Source organism: Sclerotinia sclerotiorum, genomic scaffold (genome assembly GCF_000146945.2).
Source record: "Sclerotinia sclerotiorum 1980 UF-70 scaffold_5 genomic scaffold, whole genome shotgun sequence".
NCBI classification, from domain to species: Eukaryota; Fungi; Ascomycota; class Leotiomycetes; order Helotiales; family Sclerotiniaceae; genus Sclerotinia; species Sclerotinia sclerotiorum.
In genome coordinates this window covers 614,776-632,651 of record NW_001820831.1, presented here as the reverse complement: position 1 = coordinate 632,651, position 17,876 = coordinate 614,776, and the positions used below count along the sequence as shown (strand labels likewise).

Below are 17,876 nucleotides of genomic sequence, written 5' to 3'. Positions count from 1 at the left end.
ACATGAGCCCTAGTTGTTCTATATACTCTCGAATCTTATTCCCCAGCTTCGATCTTATATCTATTTCTTGGTCGCCAAGTAATCCTAGTACATTTCTTTTGTCACGATGCCTTCTGAAGATGCAACACACAAGTCACCAAGAATCCACGACATAGACACATCATCTGCTGCCGGTGTCTCTGGTCCGTTTTGGGATGCATCCGATCGTTGCTTCTGGCTGATGAACAATCGTCAAATTTACACCCATCCTGAAAACTATAGCGGAAGTTCTGCTTGTGCAACTATCGCCTCCGCTAATCCAGATTCTGCTTACCCGTCCGGCTGGTCTAGGGGTCAACGTACACGTTCGTTATCAGGTTCCGATACTTCACCAAATTCAGCATCACATGAATCCAAACGCATTCGTCCAGATTCTTTGGGCGGTGTACCTGTAAAGAGTACAGGTTCCAAACAGTATTCGCGACGGGGCACCCCAGAACAACAGCGCAAATTTCCACAATATGACTTGTCCAATCTTCCACCTCCCCCCCCTTTCCCTCCTCAACGATCTCATTCAGTTCGCTTTTCCCCGGAAATATCTTACTCTGATGACCATGTGAGAAACCGTAACCCAGGAGCATCCCAACCCAGCTTCCCTCAACGTTCCCAATCTGTCCGAATCTCTAACGAGCGTGAGCAAATCTTCACTCGCTCTAGCAGTCAATCGCCTTCTACCTCTTCATATTCCCACCACAAACCCCTCCCTACTCGTACCCACTCAACCTCATCCTCACCTACACCCTCAACCTCAACCTCAAACTCCAACCCCATACCAACTTCAGCACTAAAACACACCACAACAAACACCACAACCTACAGCACTCTCCCCCCAAGCACGCGCTACACACCCCCCCGCTACCTCCACGACCTCGAACACGAAGACGAAGATTTCTCCTCCTCTGCCTCTGCCTCCTCCATCTCCTCCATCTACTCCTACAACAAATCCCCCACCTCCCATCACTCCCCCCTATCCACCCGCTCCCGCCACGAATCCCAACGCCTCCGCACCCACCACCGCCACATCGAATACGACTACGACACCGAAAACGAAATATCCCCAGCACAGAAAGAAAAGAAACTCCGAAGATCTGGATCGGGATCCGGACAGAAAAATACGAGTACGGGTAAGCGTGCGCGTACAAAAGAGGAACAGAAGAAACATGAGAAAACTTTAAAGAGTATTGGGGAGACGGGGAGGGGAGATATGGGACGAGCGGCTTTTATGACTGCGTTGCCTTTTGTGTGTCTTTTGGCAAAGATGGCGGCTTGATGTTTTTATTTAATTTTTTTTAGGTGTGCATTGTGTTGCTAACGCTCTTTTATGTGCCTCTTTTTTTTTTGGTTGGGTGTTTGGATTTGGTTCTGTGAGGGTAGGGTTTCTAAGGAATGGAAATGGGAATTGGAATAGTTTGTGTGGGAATGTTTGTTTGTTTTGTTAGGAGTTTGCGAGTGATGAAAATGGGGTTTTAGTTTGGATGTTTTTATACACCTGCCTATTGTGCAGCAATCACTCTTTCAGGAATTCACGGGAACAATAGCAGATAAACACATATATATGTTAAGAAAATTTAGAATTATATTTATTTCATAGAATCCTTATAAATCAAGTGATCCGTCCCAGATGTGCTCTACCTTTGCTATGTATCGAATCTATGTAACTAATGTAAGATCCGCGAGGAAAATAATCAAGAAAAACCAAGTGAGCCTCCAGCATCATACTTTTTGTGCATATCTTCCATCCTTTCATCCTTCCATCCCCCCCCCCCCCCCAAAAAACGCCTTGTTCTCGATTAAGAATCCAAATGTAACTCCTCTCATCAATATTTAATAAATTCATCACATGTCTTACATTACCATGCATTTCGCAGAATGCTTTTTCTGTTGCAGCTGCACCTCTGTATTACATACTACTGTCGCCGGTGAAGTAGCGGGTCGCGAATCCGATGTTACATCTGTCCAGCCTGCACTACTTGCTGCATCACTTTTGTGCTTAGCTTTCTTCGTCGTCATGCTCTTTCTCCAGCCTTTTCGTTTAGCATTCTTGACGTTTTGTGCTGCACTTCGCTCTGCTCTGCTCGGTTGCCTGGTGATAGGTATTGGTGGTATGTTGTAGGGTGGGCTGCCGCTGGTCGAAGTTGCGCTGTGAATGGTCTCGAGACGTTGCATCGATGGGCGTAAAATATTTGGCGATGCAGAGTATCTTTGCGAGCCAGGATTGATGCGTTGAGGAGAATCATGTCTGGAAGGAGGATGAAGAGCCGTATTCGGACGCAGAAGACTCGATTTATCAGCGGAAGCTGGTGCATGACTTGGCGAGGTAGAAGGGCGACTTGATTGCTCGGGAGCGGCATGGGGAGGTTTTTGGGACTTGTAGCTAAAATTTTGTAGTGGTATGGAATCTCGAGGATTTGAGCCGGAACGACGTCGAGATGGATCTTTCAAACTAGCCGGACGCCCACTGCGACTATTAAAACGTGCCAAAAGATCAGCACTAGGTAGCACTAGTCCGGAGACTGCTGGAGCGCTATCCACAGGGACATCCATTGGCGCAGAATCGGATCTCCTCCGAATCGGGAAATGTTCGTCGGTAGAATCCTCGAGATTGACGGGGTTAGAAGTAGAATCTTCCATCCGCGGGAATGTTGAGCTTTGTTGCACAAACGCTATTTCGGAGGGCTCCTGTGCAAGTATTTGGGGTTCCGTCACTGTAGAATGCAGTTGTAAAGGAGGAGAGTCGTCTCTTTGTTCTTCAGCTAAAACGGTTGTAGGTCTACTGTTTTGCATGATGGAGACCTGATCATCCACCGTTGTCGTTTCCCAATCTAACAAACGCCTGTCAAGAGTTACATCCATAGGTTGAGGAATAGGAGAGACAGGTGATTGTAAAGTGGCTCTCATAGCAGAATTGGAGGTCAAGTCCGTCGTGTTACTGTCATCATTGTTGAGCGCCTCAGAACCTCGAGGGGTCCTATGAGATGAAGATCTTGCGAGGGTTGGCTGTGGAGTGCCGATTGGGGAAACATCATAAAGACTATTGAAGTCAGGTGTTGTAGGACGCTCATCAAAGTTTGCGCTTGAGGGACTTGTCATGGGTCGAGCAACTTCATCGTCTCCGGGATTAGTTGTAGAAGGTGCAGTTGTTGTATCGCTGAGCGATCGCCGAAAGGGATATCTCTGCTCACGTAGAGCTTCAGAAAGAGGTCGCTGAAGCACCGGAGCATCTAATCCTGGAAAATCAAGGACTGTGGCCCGTTGGATATTTGCTCTCTGCAGAGATCTTGCATGATCCGCAAGGATAGATCTCTGAATATGTTCTGGAAGTGGAGGGACCGGATCTTTTTGATAAGGAGGTGGTGGTGGCTCCCAATTGTCTGCATCACTTTCATGTGGATACTCTTCACGGCCATCGGCTCGGCGATATTCGATATGTTCTTGTATCATTGAACGAGGATGTAGTCTTCTGTTGACCGCAGCAGCGGTGGCAGCGCGGCGTAGAGTCGTACCCGAGCGAGGTGCCGCATTTGCGTAAGGATCGTCAAAAGCTTCTTGATCGTCATCAATAGAAGCCGTCTCTGCTGGGTCGGACATGTTTTCTAGGTGATTCGTTTGTCTAGGCAAAGGAGGAAGGGGGATGTTAGCGCCCAAATTATGTGGTGCTGGGATTGGCGGTGGTTCCGAATGTGGCGTTGTGGTAGTTGAACGAGCAAGACTGGCATGATAACTTCTCCGCTGCGCCACTGTTCTTCTTCTGACAATAGCTACCTCGGTGTCCAGGTCTCTGTGTTCCTCCTCAAGAATTTCCGGATCTTCTCGTTGACCCACTTCTATGGTTGTTGTGGTTTTTCTACCATTATTTGGGCCACATACGAAATCCAATATACAAATACGGCCGCCATCTACCGGGCTCATGCTATCATCCTCATCTGCGATGCATTGACGCTTTACTCCTGGTGCAACAGCTACAAGTCTTTCACCTGGTAGCTTTTTTGATTCTTCTTGGACCCAGCTTAAGGCACTCACTCCATCTAAAGTGGTTATATGATAACCCTCAACGAATGTATTGCGAGATTTATCACAGAGGAGTTGCCATTGTGGGATACGAATATTGCTATGGTCCAGCGATCTGTTTACAGAACGTAGCGATGGGGCGCTATTCCGACGTCCAATTTGACTTAGAGGTGTCCCCGGTGCGGTTTCCGCATTACTATTCGAACTCACAATGGCAGGAGTAGGATCCAAATTCTCCGGAATCCCCCAAAGCCAGATGCTGCCTCGACTATAACCTACTGCTGCCAAATCTCCAGACTTATTTGCTGCGGCTTTTGATGCGGGCGGTTCCCCGTTGGGACCCACGAAATGAACTTTACCGTTTCGTAGATCGTCCATCCTAACAGCGCGAAATGTTTCAAAAACCCGATCATAAGTGAAAGTCCAACTTGTTTCATCATCATGGGGACTAGGTAGTATGACCGCATGACTACAGTCTCGACTGCCATTAGGAAAGAGAATTGACGTTGTCCAAAGGGCGCTAACGCTGTCTTCAGGGGAGAGGCTCCCGGGGTCATAATATGGCGCGGTCAAGACGACGGTACTGGGATTCCTAGATTGTAGTGTGGTGCCCAACAGCAAATCCGAATCATGAGAAAATGTCAAAGAGTCGACGCCATAGGCCTTTACAGCGCGACTTGTACCGATTTCACGCAGAGAGGTCAGTTCTACCCCAGAGCTAAGGACAGCAGGTTAGCAGCACTTAATTGAGGAAGAAGAAGTATGACATAAGAAAGCTGATCAGAAGTATCTGATATAGACTGTAAAAAAGAAACGGTGTAGAACGAGTCGCAAATGAAATTCACTTACTCATAAGCTGCTGCAAGAACCTGTCCCGTCGGTGAGAGAGCGATGGTCCTTGGTGTATGGTCCAGTGCCACGGAGCGGATGTGCTTTGGCGGCCGCGCAGTCAAGTCGTAAAGGTTCACCTGAAGATCGTTCGATAATACAGCAAGCATAGACCCATCATCTGTAATTGTGGTAGCAGCTGGTCGTCGCAAGATTTTGAGTTCCCGTACGATATGAACCTCCGGAGCTGTGACATCTATAATATGAATTCGGGATGAATTATAGGCAAGGACTAAAACTCCGCGAGGAGAAATTGAAAAATGGCATGCTTCCCCTCCAGGCGCGCTAGACGAGCCTATCGAGGTGGAAACCAAGTTTATGACGGTCTCTTGAGGTCGCAAATATACTTCAAACAAATTGCGCTTAATCTCTCGCGCAAAAAGAGCCCGCAGATGTGGAAGACTATCCTCATCCTGCAAAGCTGGAATTGTATTATGTGCGGCCGAGTAGGAAGGGCATTGGGTGAGTTGGTGCGAATAAAGGTAGGCTTGCTGTGAGATGCCCCTCCATCTAGAATTCAGTAAGACAAGGGAAGCAAAGGTGTTGGCATTGGTAAGGAGCAAAATCCTGGAGTATGTGATTAGAAATTTTACATAAAATTACTATTTGTTGCGCTCACTGTATAATAATATCTTCGGGTAGCCTTTCAAATGCGGTTTTCTCCATTTTGGATGTCTCTGCCAATTGCTTCTCAGATCCCACAGAGGAGATTGAGTATATCGAGGCGCTTCTAGAGGACATTTTCGAGATAAAATCTCCTACTTTTGGTTCATTTGTGCTGGATTGAATTCATGTAGAGAGTTATAGAAGGATGAATCTGGCTCGCGGATCCGCAAAGCCGATTTCCCAAGATATGATGGTAATGGAGCTTTAATGTTTAACGCAAGATTGATAGGATGGAAAGGTTGGCCTGAAACATGGTGTAGCTCAGCCTCCAAGTTTATCTCCTCTTTCTGAGTGAAGTGAATAATATCAAATACAAGCGCTTTCACAAATAATGAAGTGGGTTGATAAATGTAAGCAACAAATCGTAGACGGAGAAAGAATGTCAAGCGCCGAGGGACCTCGCGATGATCGACCTCGCATCAGAATACTAGTAGAGGGGAGCGCTCTAGCTTCCAATAATAGCACAAATAAGAATTGGGGTAAACCAAGTATTAACGAAGTATTATTATTGTAAGTCTACATTCATTCTTACATGGTATGGAGGGGGCCGAGAAGTTTATATCTTTTGGGAGCTGAAGATATCTTGATTGAAATTGACATTGATTCATGAGGGTGCATTCACTCCTTATTAGTACCTGTCTGCAACCCCCTTAACAAACGTACCTAGTATGTCCTATGTCAAAGGATCAAATACGGGGTTGCCTACCTAGGAACATTATCACGGCAAATTGAAGGATCCCATCTCAAGCACACAGAGGAATCCTTTTTGGTCGGAGGAACGGATCGTTTTCTATTTCTATGATTGAGAAATGATGGCAAAAGTTGATGATACAAATTACTACATTACTACCAATTATCATATCTACTGTCCAATAGATTGCAGGTTGGGCATGATATCTAACAGTTGGTCAAGATATGGATAATTACCATCTAATGAACATGTTGTGCGCTATAGTATCGTGGAAGCTTTAAGGCTGGATAGAGACTATCAACGCTATTTAACCAAGAGTTCTAATAATGGAGAAAAGTATAGCTTTAGCTACCCAGTCAGTAGGTACGTACAGCTCTAGTTTGACAGTTTGCTTGTTAGTGGCTACTAGGTCCTCTGTAGCTGCCCGTATTTGTTTGTGACCAAGTCTTATCATTATGGTTCCACCTAATAAGTCTCACAAGCACAATTGAGGGGAGACTTCTAATCTAATATGTTACATAATACATTAGTAATTTGTATAGAAAACTTTCATCACTAGACTTGAGCTAAGCTTAGCAAATTTTAGCTTCGCAAGGCCTTGTGGGCCCTTTTCTTGCTTTCAAATCTTCACATCTCCTCATTCCACCTTCCACCTTCCATCTTTCCATTTCTTCTTATGCTCATGAACAACCGTTTCTTTTCGTTCTCTCCTTCTTTCTATACACCATGCCGTTGCAACAAGACTTTGATTATGAGGAGCTTACCAATATCTTAATTAACAACTTTAATATTCTAGCAGATGAAGTTCAACTTTTAAGTGACAGGAAGACTATTTTGGAGCACAAGCTGCGCTATTCACATTCTCAAGTAAGTTCAATATGATTTATTTTCAGTCACGCGCTCCTTATCCTTTTCATGATGTATACAAATAGCTCTAGAACAAAGTTGCTTGTTGCAAAGTAGCAATGCCGATAATCTACCAATTGTCTGAAATTTTTGACTCCATCCCTTATTTTTCTTGAAAAAGCTCGGCAGAACCAGGACTAACAGTCACCTTCATAGTATCAATCTTTAGCGGATAAATATGCACCCTCAGACCCTGAAATAGCCAGTACTTTAGCAAAGCTTCAACTTCCTCCAGATTCACAAATCACTATTCCTGATCGCGGGGGATTTGTTCCTTTGCCACTTCGTAAACAACCAACTTCAAAGCAACAAACTGCAGTTGCAATAAGGGACGGGAGAAGGGCAGCGCAGCGTCTTGCGGCTGTATCTGGAAAGTCTGCCGGATCTACAACTAGTAAAAGTATATCCGGTGGAAGTAGTAATATGAGATTATCCGCACGCCGAACCTCCTTATCAACTGTTCTCGAACAAGATTTTACTGTGCCTGGAAAGAAGAGTTCATTGTTGTGTCCATTTGTAACTATGCCTGACGGAACGAAACCCATGAAGAACCCAAATGCTCAGGATACCAGCACTGGTGAATCCGATCAACCTTTGACTCCCGTCGATACCCAAGACCCCACCCCCCACCACTCCTCAGATCCTATATGTGCGCAAATGTACGCCGAGACAATGTCATCTCAGCCCCCGTCAGCAACAGGCCCTGGAGCTCAATGTCCAATTCGTTATCTTAATCAACATTCACCTGAAGAGATAGCACGATACTTTGAAACACACAAACACGAAGTACCCCGCAGTCATGAGGTTTGCGTCAAGCGATACCAGCGAAACGAGGATGATGTGAGGATGATAGATGCGAAATATGGAAACCTAGTGAGCATGATTCAAGGCCTCGGCCAAAAGCATCAGCCAATGTTACCCACAAAGGAAGAGCAAGAAGCGTGCGAGGTCGAGCGTGCGTCCAACGAAAGAGTGGAAAACTGGGCAAATAACGTCAGCGTTGACGGGGATGAATCATTGCAGGAAACTAAATCTACTCCTGCAGACGACAGAGAGAGTCGTTTTGACAGGCCAATGAAAGAGGTCAGGGTTGGCGAATCTCCAAGCCGACCATGGGGCATTTCTGTTCCAATCTATGATCAACCGTCCGACCATAGACCTGTATCTCCACCACCAGCGCCTGTATCTGTTCCCTTGGACAGCTATTCAAAGCCTCCAGGAAAGTGTCCATTTGGACATACTGCGGAATCGAATGCGGAACCAAAATCAACACGAGAAGTGCCTACCACTCCAGCTGAAGCAGACAGGCCAGCAGCTTGTCCTTTTGGCCAAGGTCAAAAGGCTAAGGACGAAACCCCCTCCACGCACTACAACGCACCGCCTGTATTTCACGACCGGCCGGCCTTCATCCAACCCGAGCAACTTCAAAGGCATGGTAATGGACCTAAGATGGTTTTTACAGGGCCGGTATTCATAGGATATCCGATTGAGCAAGCAATGGCGTTTATGAGGCAGTATCAGGCACAGAATACAGAATGAATGATTAAATGATGTAACGAGGAGACATTTACAACGACTGATTTTGGGATTTACCTTTTAGCGATGGAGTTTTAGCGTTGCATATGAAATGAATGTAAATGACGTTCTTTTACGGGGGTACAAATATGTTTTCTGCACAACAAACAGATTCTTGACCAAGAAAGGCAGCTCGGCAGGCAGGCAGGCATACTAAGTAGTTCAAGAACTTAATAGCGAACAATCGCAATACCACGAATCAAATTATCAGAAGAAACGACCCAAGAATGCTACAAGCAAATATGTTCATTGAATCTTAGATGTTGAGGTCATGAAGTGTCTTTTATCCCCTTTTCCCTTCTAAGTCGATATCTCCCCAATGCGAAGAAGATATGCATAAACCATGTACCTTTTAATCATTGCCCCCCTTATCCCAAACGCCAAAAATGTGGTGACACCATCAAATCCGAACCAAACCCAGCGCGTATCCAGCATACATGTCATACAACATACACCTTCAAGATTTTCAAACCGCCAAAAACCTTACACCAAATCTAAGTTCTAGTCATCTTTCCCCTCCCCCCAATATCCGCCTCTTCATCTAAATCTCCACTCGCGAAAACATTCGCCTCGTCCTCATCTACAAAATCCGTGTACCTTGCTGGTTCATCGGTGTTGTCCCACAAGGATATATCATCGTCGTTCATCAGCGCTGCATCATCATTGTTGGCATCGCTGTATTCTGCTGCTACTCTTCTTCCGGGTGCCACGTCGCCATTCGCGGCTTCGAGCTCCTCTATTTCGAGCTCTTTCGCGCGCGCCATGGTGCGTTGGTAGATTATATAGCCGACTGTGGCACCCAGCCCGCCTCCAATGACTATACTGGCATAGTTGATCATTTTGGTTGAAGTGTCCATTCCTTCATTGCCGGCGAGTGAGCCCAAGCGACTGCCGATGAAGACGTGGATGAAAAGTTTGGGGGTTACTAAAGCAGTAGCAAGAGCGTAGTTGAGAGGATGTACGGTAGGAAATGTGGCGACGGCAGCATTTGAGAGGGAGTATGGGAGTGGACAGAGACGGATCATGCATAGGATTTTGATACCGTCGTGTTTGAGCGTGAGGGCTAGGGCTTCGAAACGTTTATCTTTGCCTACGAGGCGATGTACGTAGGTTGACAGGATGGTTCGAGAAGCTAGGAATGAACAGGTTGAGCCTGCTACTGTTGAGGTCGCCACAATAGCCCAGCCTTTGGGGACTCCATAGACGAAACCAGCAATGGTAATTGTAGAGGAGTAGCCTATGAGGGGTGGAAATGCGGCAACGAATGTCATGGCCCATAGAATCATCCATCCTCCTGGCAGATCCCGCCATCGTTCTGCGAATGGGGCAAGACTAGCAAAGATTTGATGTTGATAGACCAGGAAGAGGGCGACCAGGACAATGTTTAAAATTGCTGCTACAATGGCAAGACATTTTTGTAAAGTAGAAAGGTTCTGCCATGCTGTAATGCACTTTCGTTGTAATTTATCTGCCTTGCGGAGAATTTGATCTTTGAAGGATGTAGTGGGCTGGCTGGAGTATGGCGAGGCGGAATTGTATGCTCGTCGGACACCGGAGGATATACGTCTTGACCATGGTGGTCTTTCTGCATGTTGAATTGGAGAGGAGGGCGGAGATTCGAGCGGACTAATAGGTAGAGCTAATGCTCTCGCCGTCGAGCTGTAATCGGCCGGCATTGTAAGAATGGTGCGATGTGTGCTTGTAATGTAAGAAACCGAAACCGTAGATTGTTAACCAGGACTCGATTTCTATCGCGCACAATCGGAAGATTTAGGTAGTGAAAAAGGAGCTACAGTATCGTGATAAGATGCATTGATGATGTTGTCAAAGTGAGGTTGTTGATCTAGTAAATGGTTTCTACCTAGGATGTCCTTTCCAGCGCATTAGGGCTGTGCTGGTGTGATTCTGAAACGGAGAAAACGGGAATACCTCACTACTACTCTATTACTGTTGTAGCTTGGTAATCAAAAGATGAATGAAAGAGTGAACATATGAACTTTCCACAATTATACAGACATGTCGAGGGGATATTGATTGGAAGGATTGAGATTAAAATCAAGTGGTATTTGTATTTCAGACGTTCATCCTACAGTAACCTGTAATGTGCCTCCAACGTGAACGCCGCACTCTTGCTTCTACGTCACTTTTGTCTCCGGAAATAGAGATGTCACATGATGAATTGATATATCACGTATTAGATATATACCTGGCCATCAATTTAACAATATGTCGAAACAATGGCAAGAGATTGTAGAGAGGGAATGTGTACCAGATATTCTTACGTTATCCATGGACTGCACATCTATACTGTAGATACCTGATAGTCAGTCAACAGTGAGCAAGCCTGGAAGTGTAACCTTAGATGGTGAAACTGCAGTCCAGCTCAATTCCACTGCAGCTTGCATTTGTCTGTCGTATTGCGTAAAATCAACTGCAAAAATAGATCATCTGGTGTCATACTCCGTACATACTCGAGGATTACCTAGGTAGTACTTTACTGTTCCCATTGTGTTTGACAAAGGAAAGCAAAAATGGATAAATATTGTGAGATGTTATACATAGGTATATATATATACACTACCTAGATATATACTCGAGTACCTAGCTGATGGTGGGTGTATTTCCCTTTCATCACCACGCAACCCTACACACACCTACCCTAGGTACCTACCTGCACATACTGCGTATACTTAGTACGTACCTAGTAGAATATGGTAATTCTTTTCCCGTGCTGCTCTGTTCTTTCTTTTCCTTACTCACCGCCTGCATTGTTGGCCTTCAATCAGCACATAATAACCAATAGATATACTAGGTACTTGCATGTTCCTCCTATCCCGTCCTCTACCCTCTACAGAACATACAAATCATCCAAATCACCACGATACATTTTACGGAGTGCACTTGCTTAGCTCAATTCTTGCTGTACAAATCGAATGGCCCCAGCATTCCAACCAATCATATCACGCAGCCTCTAAAAATTTAAAAGGAAACCCCGACCCCGATAGGCCAGCCTCAATCACCTTATGGGGGAGCTAGAGTTGCTGTCCGAACATTCCAACCCCACGAACTTAGCTGTTGAACACAATTTCGAAATAATCCCCTTTCTTTCTCTCGCTGCCCTTCCAAATAAATTCAATGTTATGACTGGAACGATATACTCACCGAGTATTCATCTGACAATGTAAGAGCCTGGTGCCTTTGTTGTGACGAGCCTTTGCTAGGGATTACCGCATTACCTTGCCTTATTACTTCTTTCGAGGTGTCTTTCCCCCGATCGTATCAATCGCGAACTCCGGTCTCACCTACCTTGCCTTTCTTAAAATCCCCCCTCAACAACTATCCTTTTAAACTTTCACACCTTCATTTTTTACTTCTACTTTCTGCGAAAAACATACTGTCTACAGTAATACAATATTCTCATCCGATCCTTGCTCAAGAACCTTTGGCGAAAATGGTGGCCGACGATACTTACGAGATCTGCCTACCCATCCTCGAAGATGTCACCCTCGAGGATGAAGACAAGACGGATAAATTGGAGGAGCTCCTCAAGAAAGAAACTACCATGACAGGGACAGTGCTGGAGAATGCCGTTTTAGATGTATTATGGCGATATCGCGAAAGCGCCGCGAATGCTAACTCACCACCGGCAATGCGACATACGGTCCTTCGTCGACCATCTCCCGCTCCATGGCAGATTCCACGTGTTGGAACACCAGTATCTTCATCCCCACGTCTTGGAGTCAGCCCTCTCGCTCCCCATGGGTTTATGCCACAATCCTTCTCTCGAACCAAGTCTATCCAGGGTTCTCCTTTCACCTCACCGCGACCCTCCCCACGACTCGCGTTTTCCAGCCCTGCGATCCCCCATAGTCCAAACTTAAACGCATACGAGTTTCCGACCGATACTAGCCCTACGCAGGACATATATGGAGACTATGGAAGTGAAAATGTAGACTGGCTTGTGAATGATGATGCTGTTAGCATTACATCATCGTCCGTCGGAGGAAGCGGACTTAACGCTGCTGCTGCTGAATATATCTCGCCGCAACAAAATGATATGAGCTCCCATGAAATGTTAAGGTCAATTTTTGGTCCTTCTAAATCGGTTGAAGAAATCGAAGCTGCCCTTGCTTTACACGGATACGATTTGAGCGCTACCATTGCTGCGTTTATGGATAGTCAATCGGCTGATGCTACAGTTCAAGCAGAAGGAGATGGCACAAAAGCTATCTTGATTGGTAAGTCTATGGCAGCAGACGTGCCTCGACCAAACACTCCAGCCGGTCAGCAACGAAGTGGTGTTGTCTGTCGATTTTGGTTATCGACCGGGCAATGTCTACGTGCGGATTGCAGATTTAGTCATGATTTGAGTAACCACATTTGCAAGTAAGTTTCCCTGCATTCTAATAAATTTACATTCCCTCATCCTTTTACAGGTATTGGGTCATGGGCAATTGCCTTGCGGGAGATACTTGTATCTTCAGCCACGATCCCTCATCATTTATGAGCAGACTCTCTCTCGAAGGGGGCAGCACACCCCCAACTCAAAATGCGCAACCCAGTTTTCAATTCCAGGATTATAATGCTTTCCCATCTCTACAACCAATGCAAGAGCAGTGGCCAAATTCTTATTCATCGGCGAATGCCTTCAGCAACTATCAGCAAGGTGGCTTTACTCCGCCACCTGGCTTCAAAAGTCTACAAGGCTATAATAGTGATGGGAGTCAGCGGTCTCGACCAAGTAGTCGAGCGAGAGATGGCCCCACAGCTCCAGCTCTGGATGATACAGAGGCCTTTCCATCATTGGGTGCTGTGGCTGCAAAGGGTAAAAAGCACCATGGGAAGCGAGGAGGTCATGGGCACAACCACAAAGAAAATAGCAGCCCAAGCTCTCTTGCCGATGTGGTAAAGCTGTCGCCTTCACCGGGCCCTGGTATGATGCAGGACAAGAAGAAAATCGGTAGAAACGGCAGCTCTAATAGTGTCCGCAATGGCGAGAACAGCGCTGCTGCGCAAGCTATTTCACCTCCTCAACATATTCCTTGGTTAGAAACCGGAGACAGAGCCAATAAAGCATATCTTAAAGCCAGACAAGATGCAATTAAGCATGGTGGTTTGAGGAACAAATTCCTACAAAGGTTAGTCCATATATTACGCTATAGAAAAAATATTAACAGTATCCAGTGCCGCCCAAGCTTGGAACCGTAATGATGCCCGTGCTGCAAAAGCACTTAGTCTTCGTGGTCAAAGTGAGAATGATCTCATGAGAAAAGCACATCGAGAGGCTGCTCGTGAGCTCTACGAAGAACGTAACAAGAGCAACTCCCCAAATGCAGAGCTTTACGTTGATTTGCATGGTCTTCACCCCGAAGAAGCTGTCGAGTATCTAGAACGTGTTCTACTAGATAACAGCAGGGAATCAAGACCAGTATATGCCATTACAGGCACTGGTCACCATAGCAAGAACGGCAAAGACAAGGTTGGTAAAGCCATTCGTACATTTTTGAACGAATGGAGATACGCATACCGCGAGTTTTCAGTGCCCGGTGACAGAAATAACGTAGGTGGCATTTTGGGCATTGATGCTAGATCTTATGACAAGACACTATCCAGAGAAAGCAATGGAGCAGATGGTGCAAAGGAAGAGATTGATATTTTGAGTCAAGGCCATGAGATCGGTGGCGGGAAAATCAAACTTCTAGTGCGAAACCAAGATCGAAATCAAGATGTTCCAAAGGGGCCCAGTGGTAAGGGCCGATGACCTAGAAATAAAGAATAAATAAATTATTAAACAATCTGAACTATCTATCTGCTCTAGATTTTTGCCTCAGCTTTCTCTTCCTTTATCTTCTTTCTAGCATCGATGATTTCTGCGGCTGTCACATCCTTTTTACCTGATATCTTCTCTTCAAGATGACCCATACTCTGTAGTTTTGCAATGAGGTCGTCATCACCAAAATGTGAGTTATGCTGCTCTATGGATTAGTTTCGAATGATATCACATGTAGTTAAAAAAACCTACCTCAAATTCTGGCTCTTCCTCATATGCAATTCTAGCCGCATCTAAATGTTTCCAGTTAGTCGTGTATGTTTAGTCTACCATTGTACGTCACAAAAATTCTCCACTCACCAACTAAAATTCTCGCTGTCATCCCCCAAACTTTATATCGTGTTAATCCCTGCTCCTCTTGGTCATCCAGCTCCTCCGCAATAGCAGCCTGCCCCCCTTCTCTAACTTTTGGCTTCGATACTTTTTGGTTCGTGATCGGTACATAGAAATTATGCATACGCCACTGTGTATCATGCCATTCATGCCAAGCTCCACTATACCAATCATTTTTCTTCCCAGGCAACAAAGATTCATCTTCTTTCCTGACTTCATCTTCGACACGCAAAAAATTGTGAAACGGAGCGGAAAATACCGCCGCTACTTCCCGCGCATCAAGTCTAGGAATCATATCCTCCTCCACACTAGCACCTTTCCCACCCGTATCATCAGCATGCAAAAACGCAACACAAGGACGCACAGCCAAAGTCGTCCGCGCTAAACTGGATGGTAATTGACATAAATGTTCAATCTTAAACGGAGGCGGAATCTTATGATCATATCTCGGAAGACCAATTTCCTCACTAGCTTCTCGACGCGCAATCTCAAACGGCGTCTCGGAGAGGGAATCGGCTTTTCCGCCTGGAAAAGCGGCTTGGCCGGAGAAATTCCGGAGCGTGTTCGATCGCATGGTTAGTACGACTCGGAGGTCTCCTCGGCGGTCGGCGAATAGCAGGACGAGTACTGCGGCTCGTCGACTCGTGGGGAGTGCATTCCATATTGTGTCGAAGGGGGGTGCTTTGTACGCGCGTAGTCGTGCTAATGCCGTCTTTGGGATATATATGTGTTAATCCGGTTTTGTGGGTTTGGTGTGTGTGTGTCACGCGCGTCGGGGGTGTGGTGGAATGTGATGGTACTTACGAGAGAGGCTGTGGAGAGCGGCGCCATGCTACTTGCATCGAAGTATTGTGCTTCGAGCTCGCGGATGCTCTGTTGGAGCTCGGATACTTCTTTCTCGTCTATTTGGATTGGGGTTTCGGGGCGTGTTTGCGAATCGTGGATTTCTTCGTTCATGCTCTACTGGGAAGTTTGTAGTCGGATTTTCTGTGACTGTGACTGTGACTGGGCTGATTACTGTGATTAGTAGGTATAGGTATGTATTTTAGTAGATATCCGCAGCCGAGGTCTACAGTCGAGGGAATGGAATGAAGTCATGGAGATAATGTGGGGTATTTATTGCATAAAGAACGTATAAATATGGCATAAATTAAATAAATAATCCCAGATGTTGTCAATCTACAGGGTTCCCCACAGTTTGTTGGTATAAACATTCTGGCTACTTTTTCATACACTGGTCCTTTTGCGTAAATACTCCTTTGATCAGCAATTTCAGTACAACATATTTGGTGCGATATGCACGAAATATGATGCAATGTTTGAGCTAGAAGCTATGAGCTTCCACTGGTATATATTTCAGATTACACCATCACCTTCTAGTCTTTGAGAGGAATACTAGTGTACATATTTATTTGATCAATGTAGCTTTGGTTATACATAAGATCTCGTTCATTTGATCATATAAACAAGGATAAGTTGAAGTTTTTGCTATATCTTAATGTTGAATTTAGAAACTTATATTCGTCGATGCAATGCTCAACATCACTTTGTAGGTCTCATCTTGTTATCGAATATTTGCAAAGTAATTAGATAAAAATTCGTTCAAGAGATATCATTCATGCTAGCTGAGATTTTGTTCGTTGCTTCGGGGTATTCGAAATGTGATTATGATATACATCTTGAGACTACTGATTAGAAATATCTCATTTAGATCCAATAAGGGGAGATTGGGGAGGGGGCTGGAAAAGAGTTGGTGATTTTTGGGGGGCGCGGGGAGTTTTATTCGTTTGGGAATTTGGAGGGGGAAGTTTGGAGGGATATGAAATGTGAAATGATTGAGGGGGGGACTTGTTATACCTGAGAAGGTGATATTATTGGGTGGGTCTATGAGGTGGTGAGTGGTTTAGGGGTTGTGGATGTTGGGATGGGATGGGATGGGATGGGATGTGGAGGTGTGTATTTTGGGGTCTTCTTTTGTTAGTTTCTACCTGGTAGTATTCAGTGTTTATAATTACTCCAACGGTTTTGAAGTATTCGGGAACTTGAGTCTTATGATGCTAGCAGCTGTTAGCAATACATGTTTTCATTCTCTCTGCAGCATAGCAACACTATCCCCCCCCTCATCTCCTTTACATTTCGCTAAATTCTCATCATTGCGCATGCATTTCTAAACTAATATTGTGTCGGTTTAAACAAAATCTCCCAATATCCCTCAGCCATTCGCCTATTCCATTAATATCACCCATCCTCTATAACTTTACCATCTCATCCCATCTCGTCTCATCTCATCGCATCAAACCCAGCCCCTCAATCCCATCTCATTTATTCTAAACATATCTACAAAAACCTCATTCTCTGCCACATACGACCATAGACTGAAGAGAATTGGGCATCCCGTCCGCTCTGCCATACACAAGCTTCAGATCGGTGGATTAGTAGTTGGGTGGGTGACCACCAGCGAATCCCCACTGCCGTATGTTTCTTCCCTTCCTTTTGAAGGTTTGGGTGTTCTATTGGGGAGGATGATGATAAAGCGAGAGGGAGTATATTGGAGGGCGACGGGGGAAGTGGAGGGTATGAATTGGAGTGAGGGAGTATGTACCGTTTTTATGATGGGAGAGAAGTGTAAATAGAGGGTGAGTATATTTGAGAAGATATTCAGGTGTTATATCAGTTGGTTTTTTTGTTACGGAAAAGGTAGGATCTTTTATTATAGTATATTTCGAGTTTTGTGTAGGTTTGTGTAATATCTATCTAGCACGAGACCCGTACTATATATATAGTTGAAGAATATTCGACATACAAAAAGGAAATATTGGGAGAATAAATTGAAGTGTATTGAATGCTATATAAATGTATTGTAAGAGTTCAAGAGGTCTATCATCGAAACTGGCAGGCTCATATGTACATCGACGAGAAGCGAGGGGTAATCTGTATGTA

General features: G+C 45.2%; 7 protein-coding genes across 7 annotated transcripts; 3 read left to right on the top strand and 4 right to left on the bottom strand.

Annotated features, from left to right (window-relative positions):
• Window positions 1-106: 106 nt before the first annotated feature.
• On the top strand, window positions 107-1,309 carry SS1G_04224 (predicted protein; the record flags this gene model as incomplete). Its single annotated transcript, XM_001594367.1, has 1 exon — window positions 107-1,309. The coding sequence occupies one exon, from the start codon at window positions 107-109 to the stop codon at window positions 1,307-1,309; it is 1,203 nt and encodes a 400-aa protein (XP_001594417.1).
• Window positions 1,310-1,635: 326 nt separating this feature from the next.
• On the bottom strand, window positions 1,636-5,676 carry SS1G_04223 (hypothetical protein; the record flags this gene model as incomplete). Its single annotated transcript, XM_001594366.1, has 4 exons — window positions 1,636-1,689; window positions 1,948-4,765; window positions 4,897-5,502; window positions 5,555-5,676. The coding sequence occupies 4 exons, from the start codon at window positions 5,674-5,676 to the stop codon at window positions 1,636-1,638; spliced, it is 3,600 nt and encodes a 1,199-aa protein (XP_001594416.1).
• Window positions 5,677-5,980: 304 nt separating this feature from the next.
• On the top strand, window positions 5,981-8,737 carry SS1G_04222 (hypothetical protein; the record flags this gene model as incomplete). The annotated part of the gene is made up of 4 exons (XM_001594365.1): window positions 5,981-6,111; window positions 6,630-6,655; window positions 7,089-7,159; window positions 7,355-8,737. The coding sequence occupies 4 exons, from the start codon at window positions 5,981-5,983 to the stop codon at window positions 8,735-8,737; spliced, it is 1,611 nt and encodes a 536-aa protein (XP_001594415.1).
• Window positions 8,738-9,267: 530 nt separating this feature from the next.
• Window positions 9,268-10,449, bottom strand: SS1G_04221 (hypothetical protein; the record flags this gene model as incomplete). The annotated part of the gene is made up of 1 exon (XM_001594364.1): window positions 9,268-10,449. One exon carries the CDS (start codon window positions 10,447-10,449, stop codon window positions 9,268-9,270), a length of 1,182 nt encoding a protein of 393 aa, XP_001594414.1.
• Window positions 10,450-11,097: 648 nt separating this feature from the next.
• Window positions 11,098-11,542, bottom strand: SS1G_04220 (predicted protein; the record flags this gene model as incomplete). The annotated part of the gene is made up of 2 exons (XM_001594363.1): window positions 11,098-11,182; window positions 11,475-11,542. The coding sequence occupies 2 exons, from the start codon at window positions 11,540-11,542 to the stop codon at window positions 11,098-11,100; spliced, it is 153 nt and encodes a 50-aa protein (XP_001594413.1).
• A 682-nt stretch (window positions 11,543-12,224) lies between these two features.
• Window positions 12,225-14,534, top strand: SS1G_04219 (hypothetical protein; the record flags this gene model as incomplete). Its single annotated transcript, XM_001594362.1, has 3 exons — window positions 12,225-13,159; window positions 13,210-13,911; window positions 13,958-14,534. 3 exons carry the CDS (start codon window positions 12,225-12,227, stop codon window positions 14,532-14,534), a joined length of 2,214 nt encoding a protein of 737 aa, XP_001594412.1.
• A 257-nt stretch (window positions 14,535-14,791) lies between these two features.
• SS1G_04218 (hypothetical protein) lies at window positions 14,792-15,893 on the bottom strand (the record flags this gene model as incomplete). The annotated part of the gene is made up of 3 exons (XM_001594361.1): window positions 14,792-14,826; window positions 14,904-15,648; window positions 15,741-15,893. The coding sequence occupies 3 exons, from the start codon at window positions 15,891-15,893 to the stop codon at window positions 14,792-14,794; spliced, it is 933 nt and encodes a 310-aa protein (XP_001594411.1).
• Window positions 15,894-17,876: the final 1,983 nt, after the last annotated feature.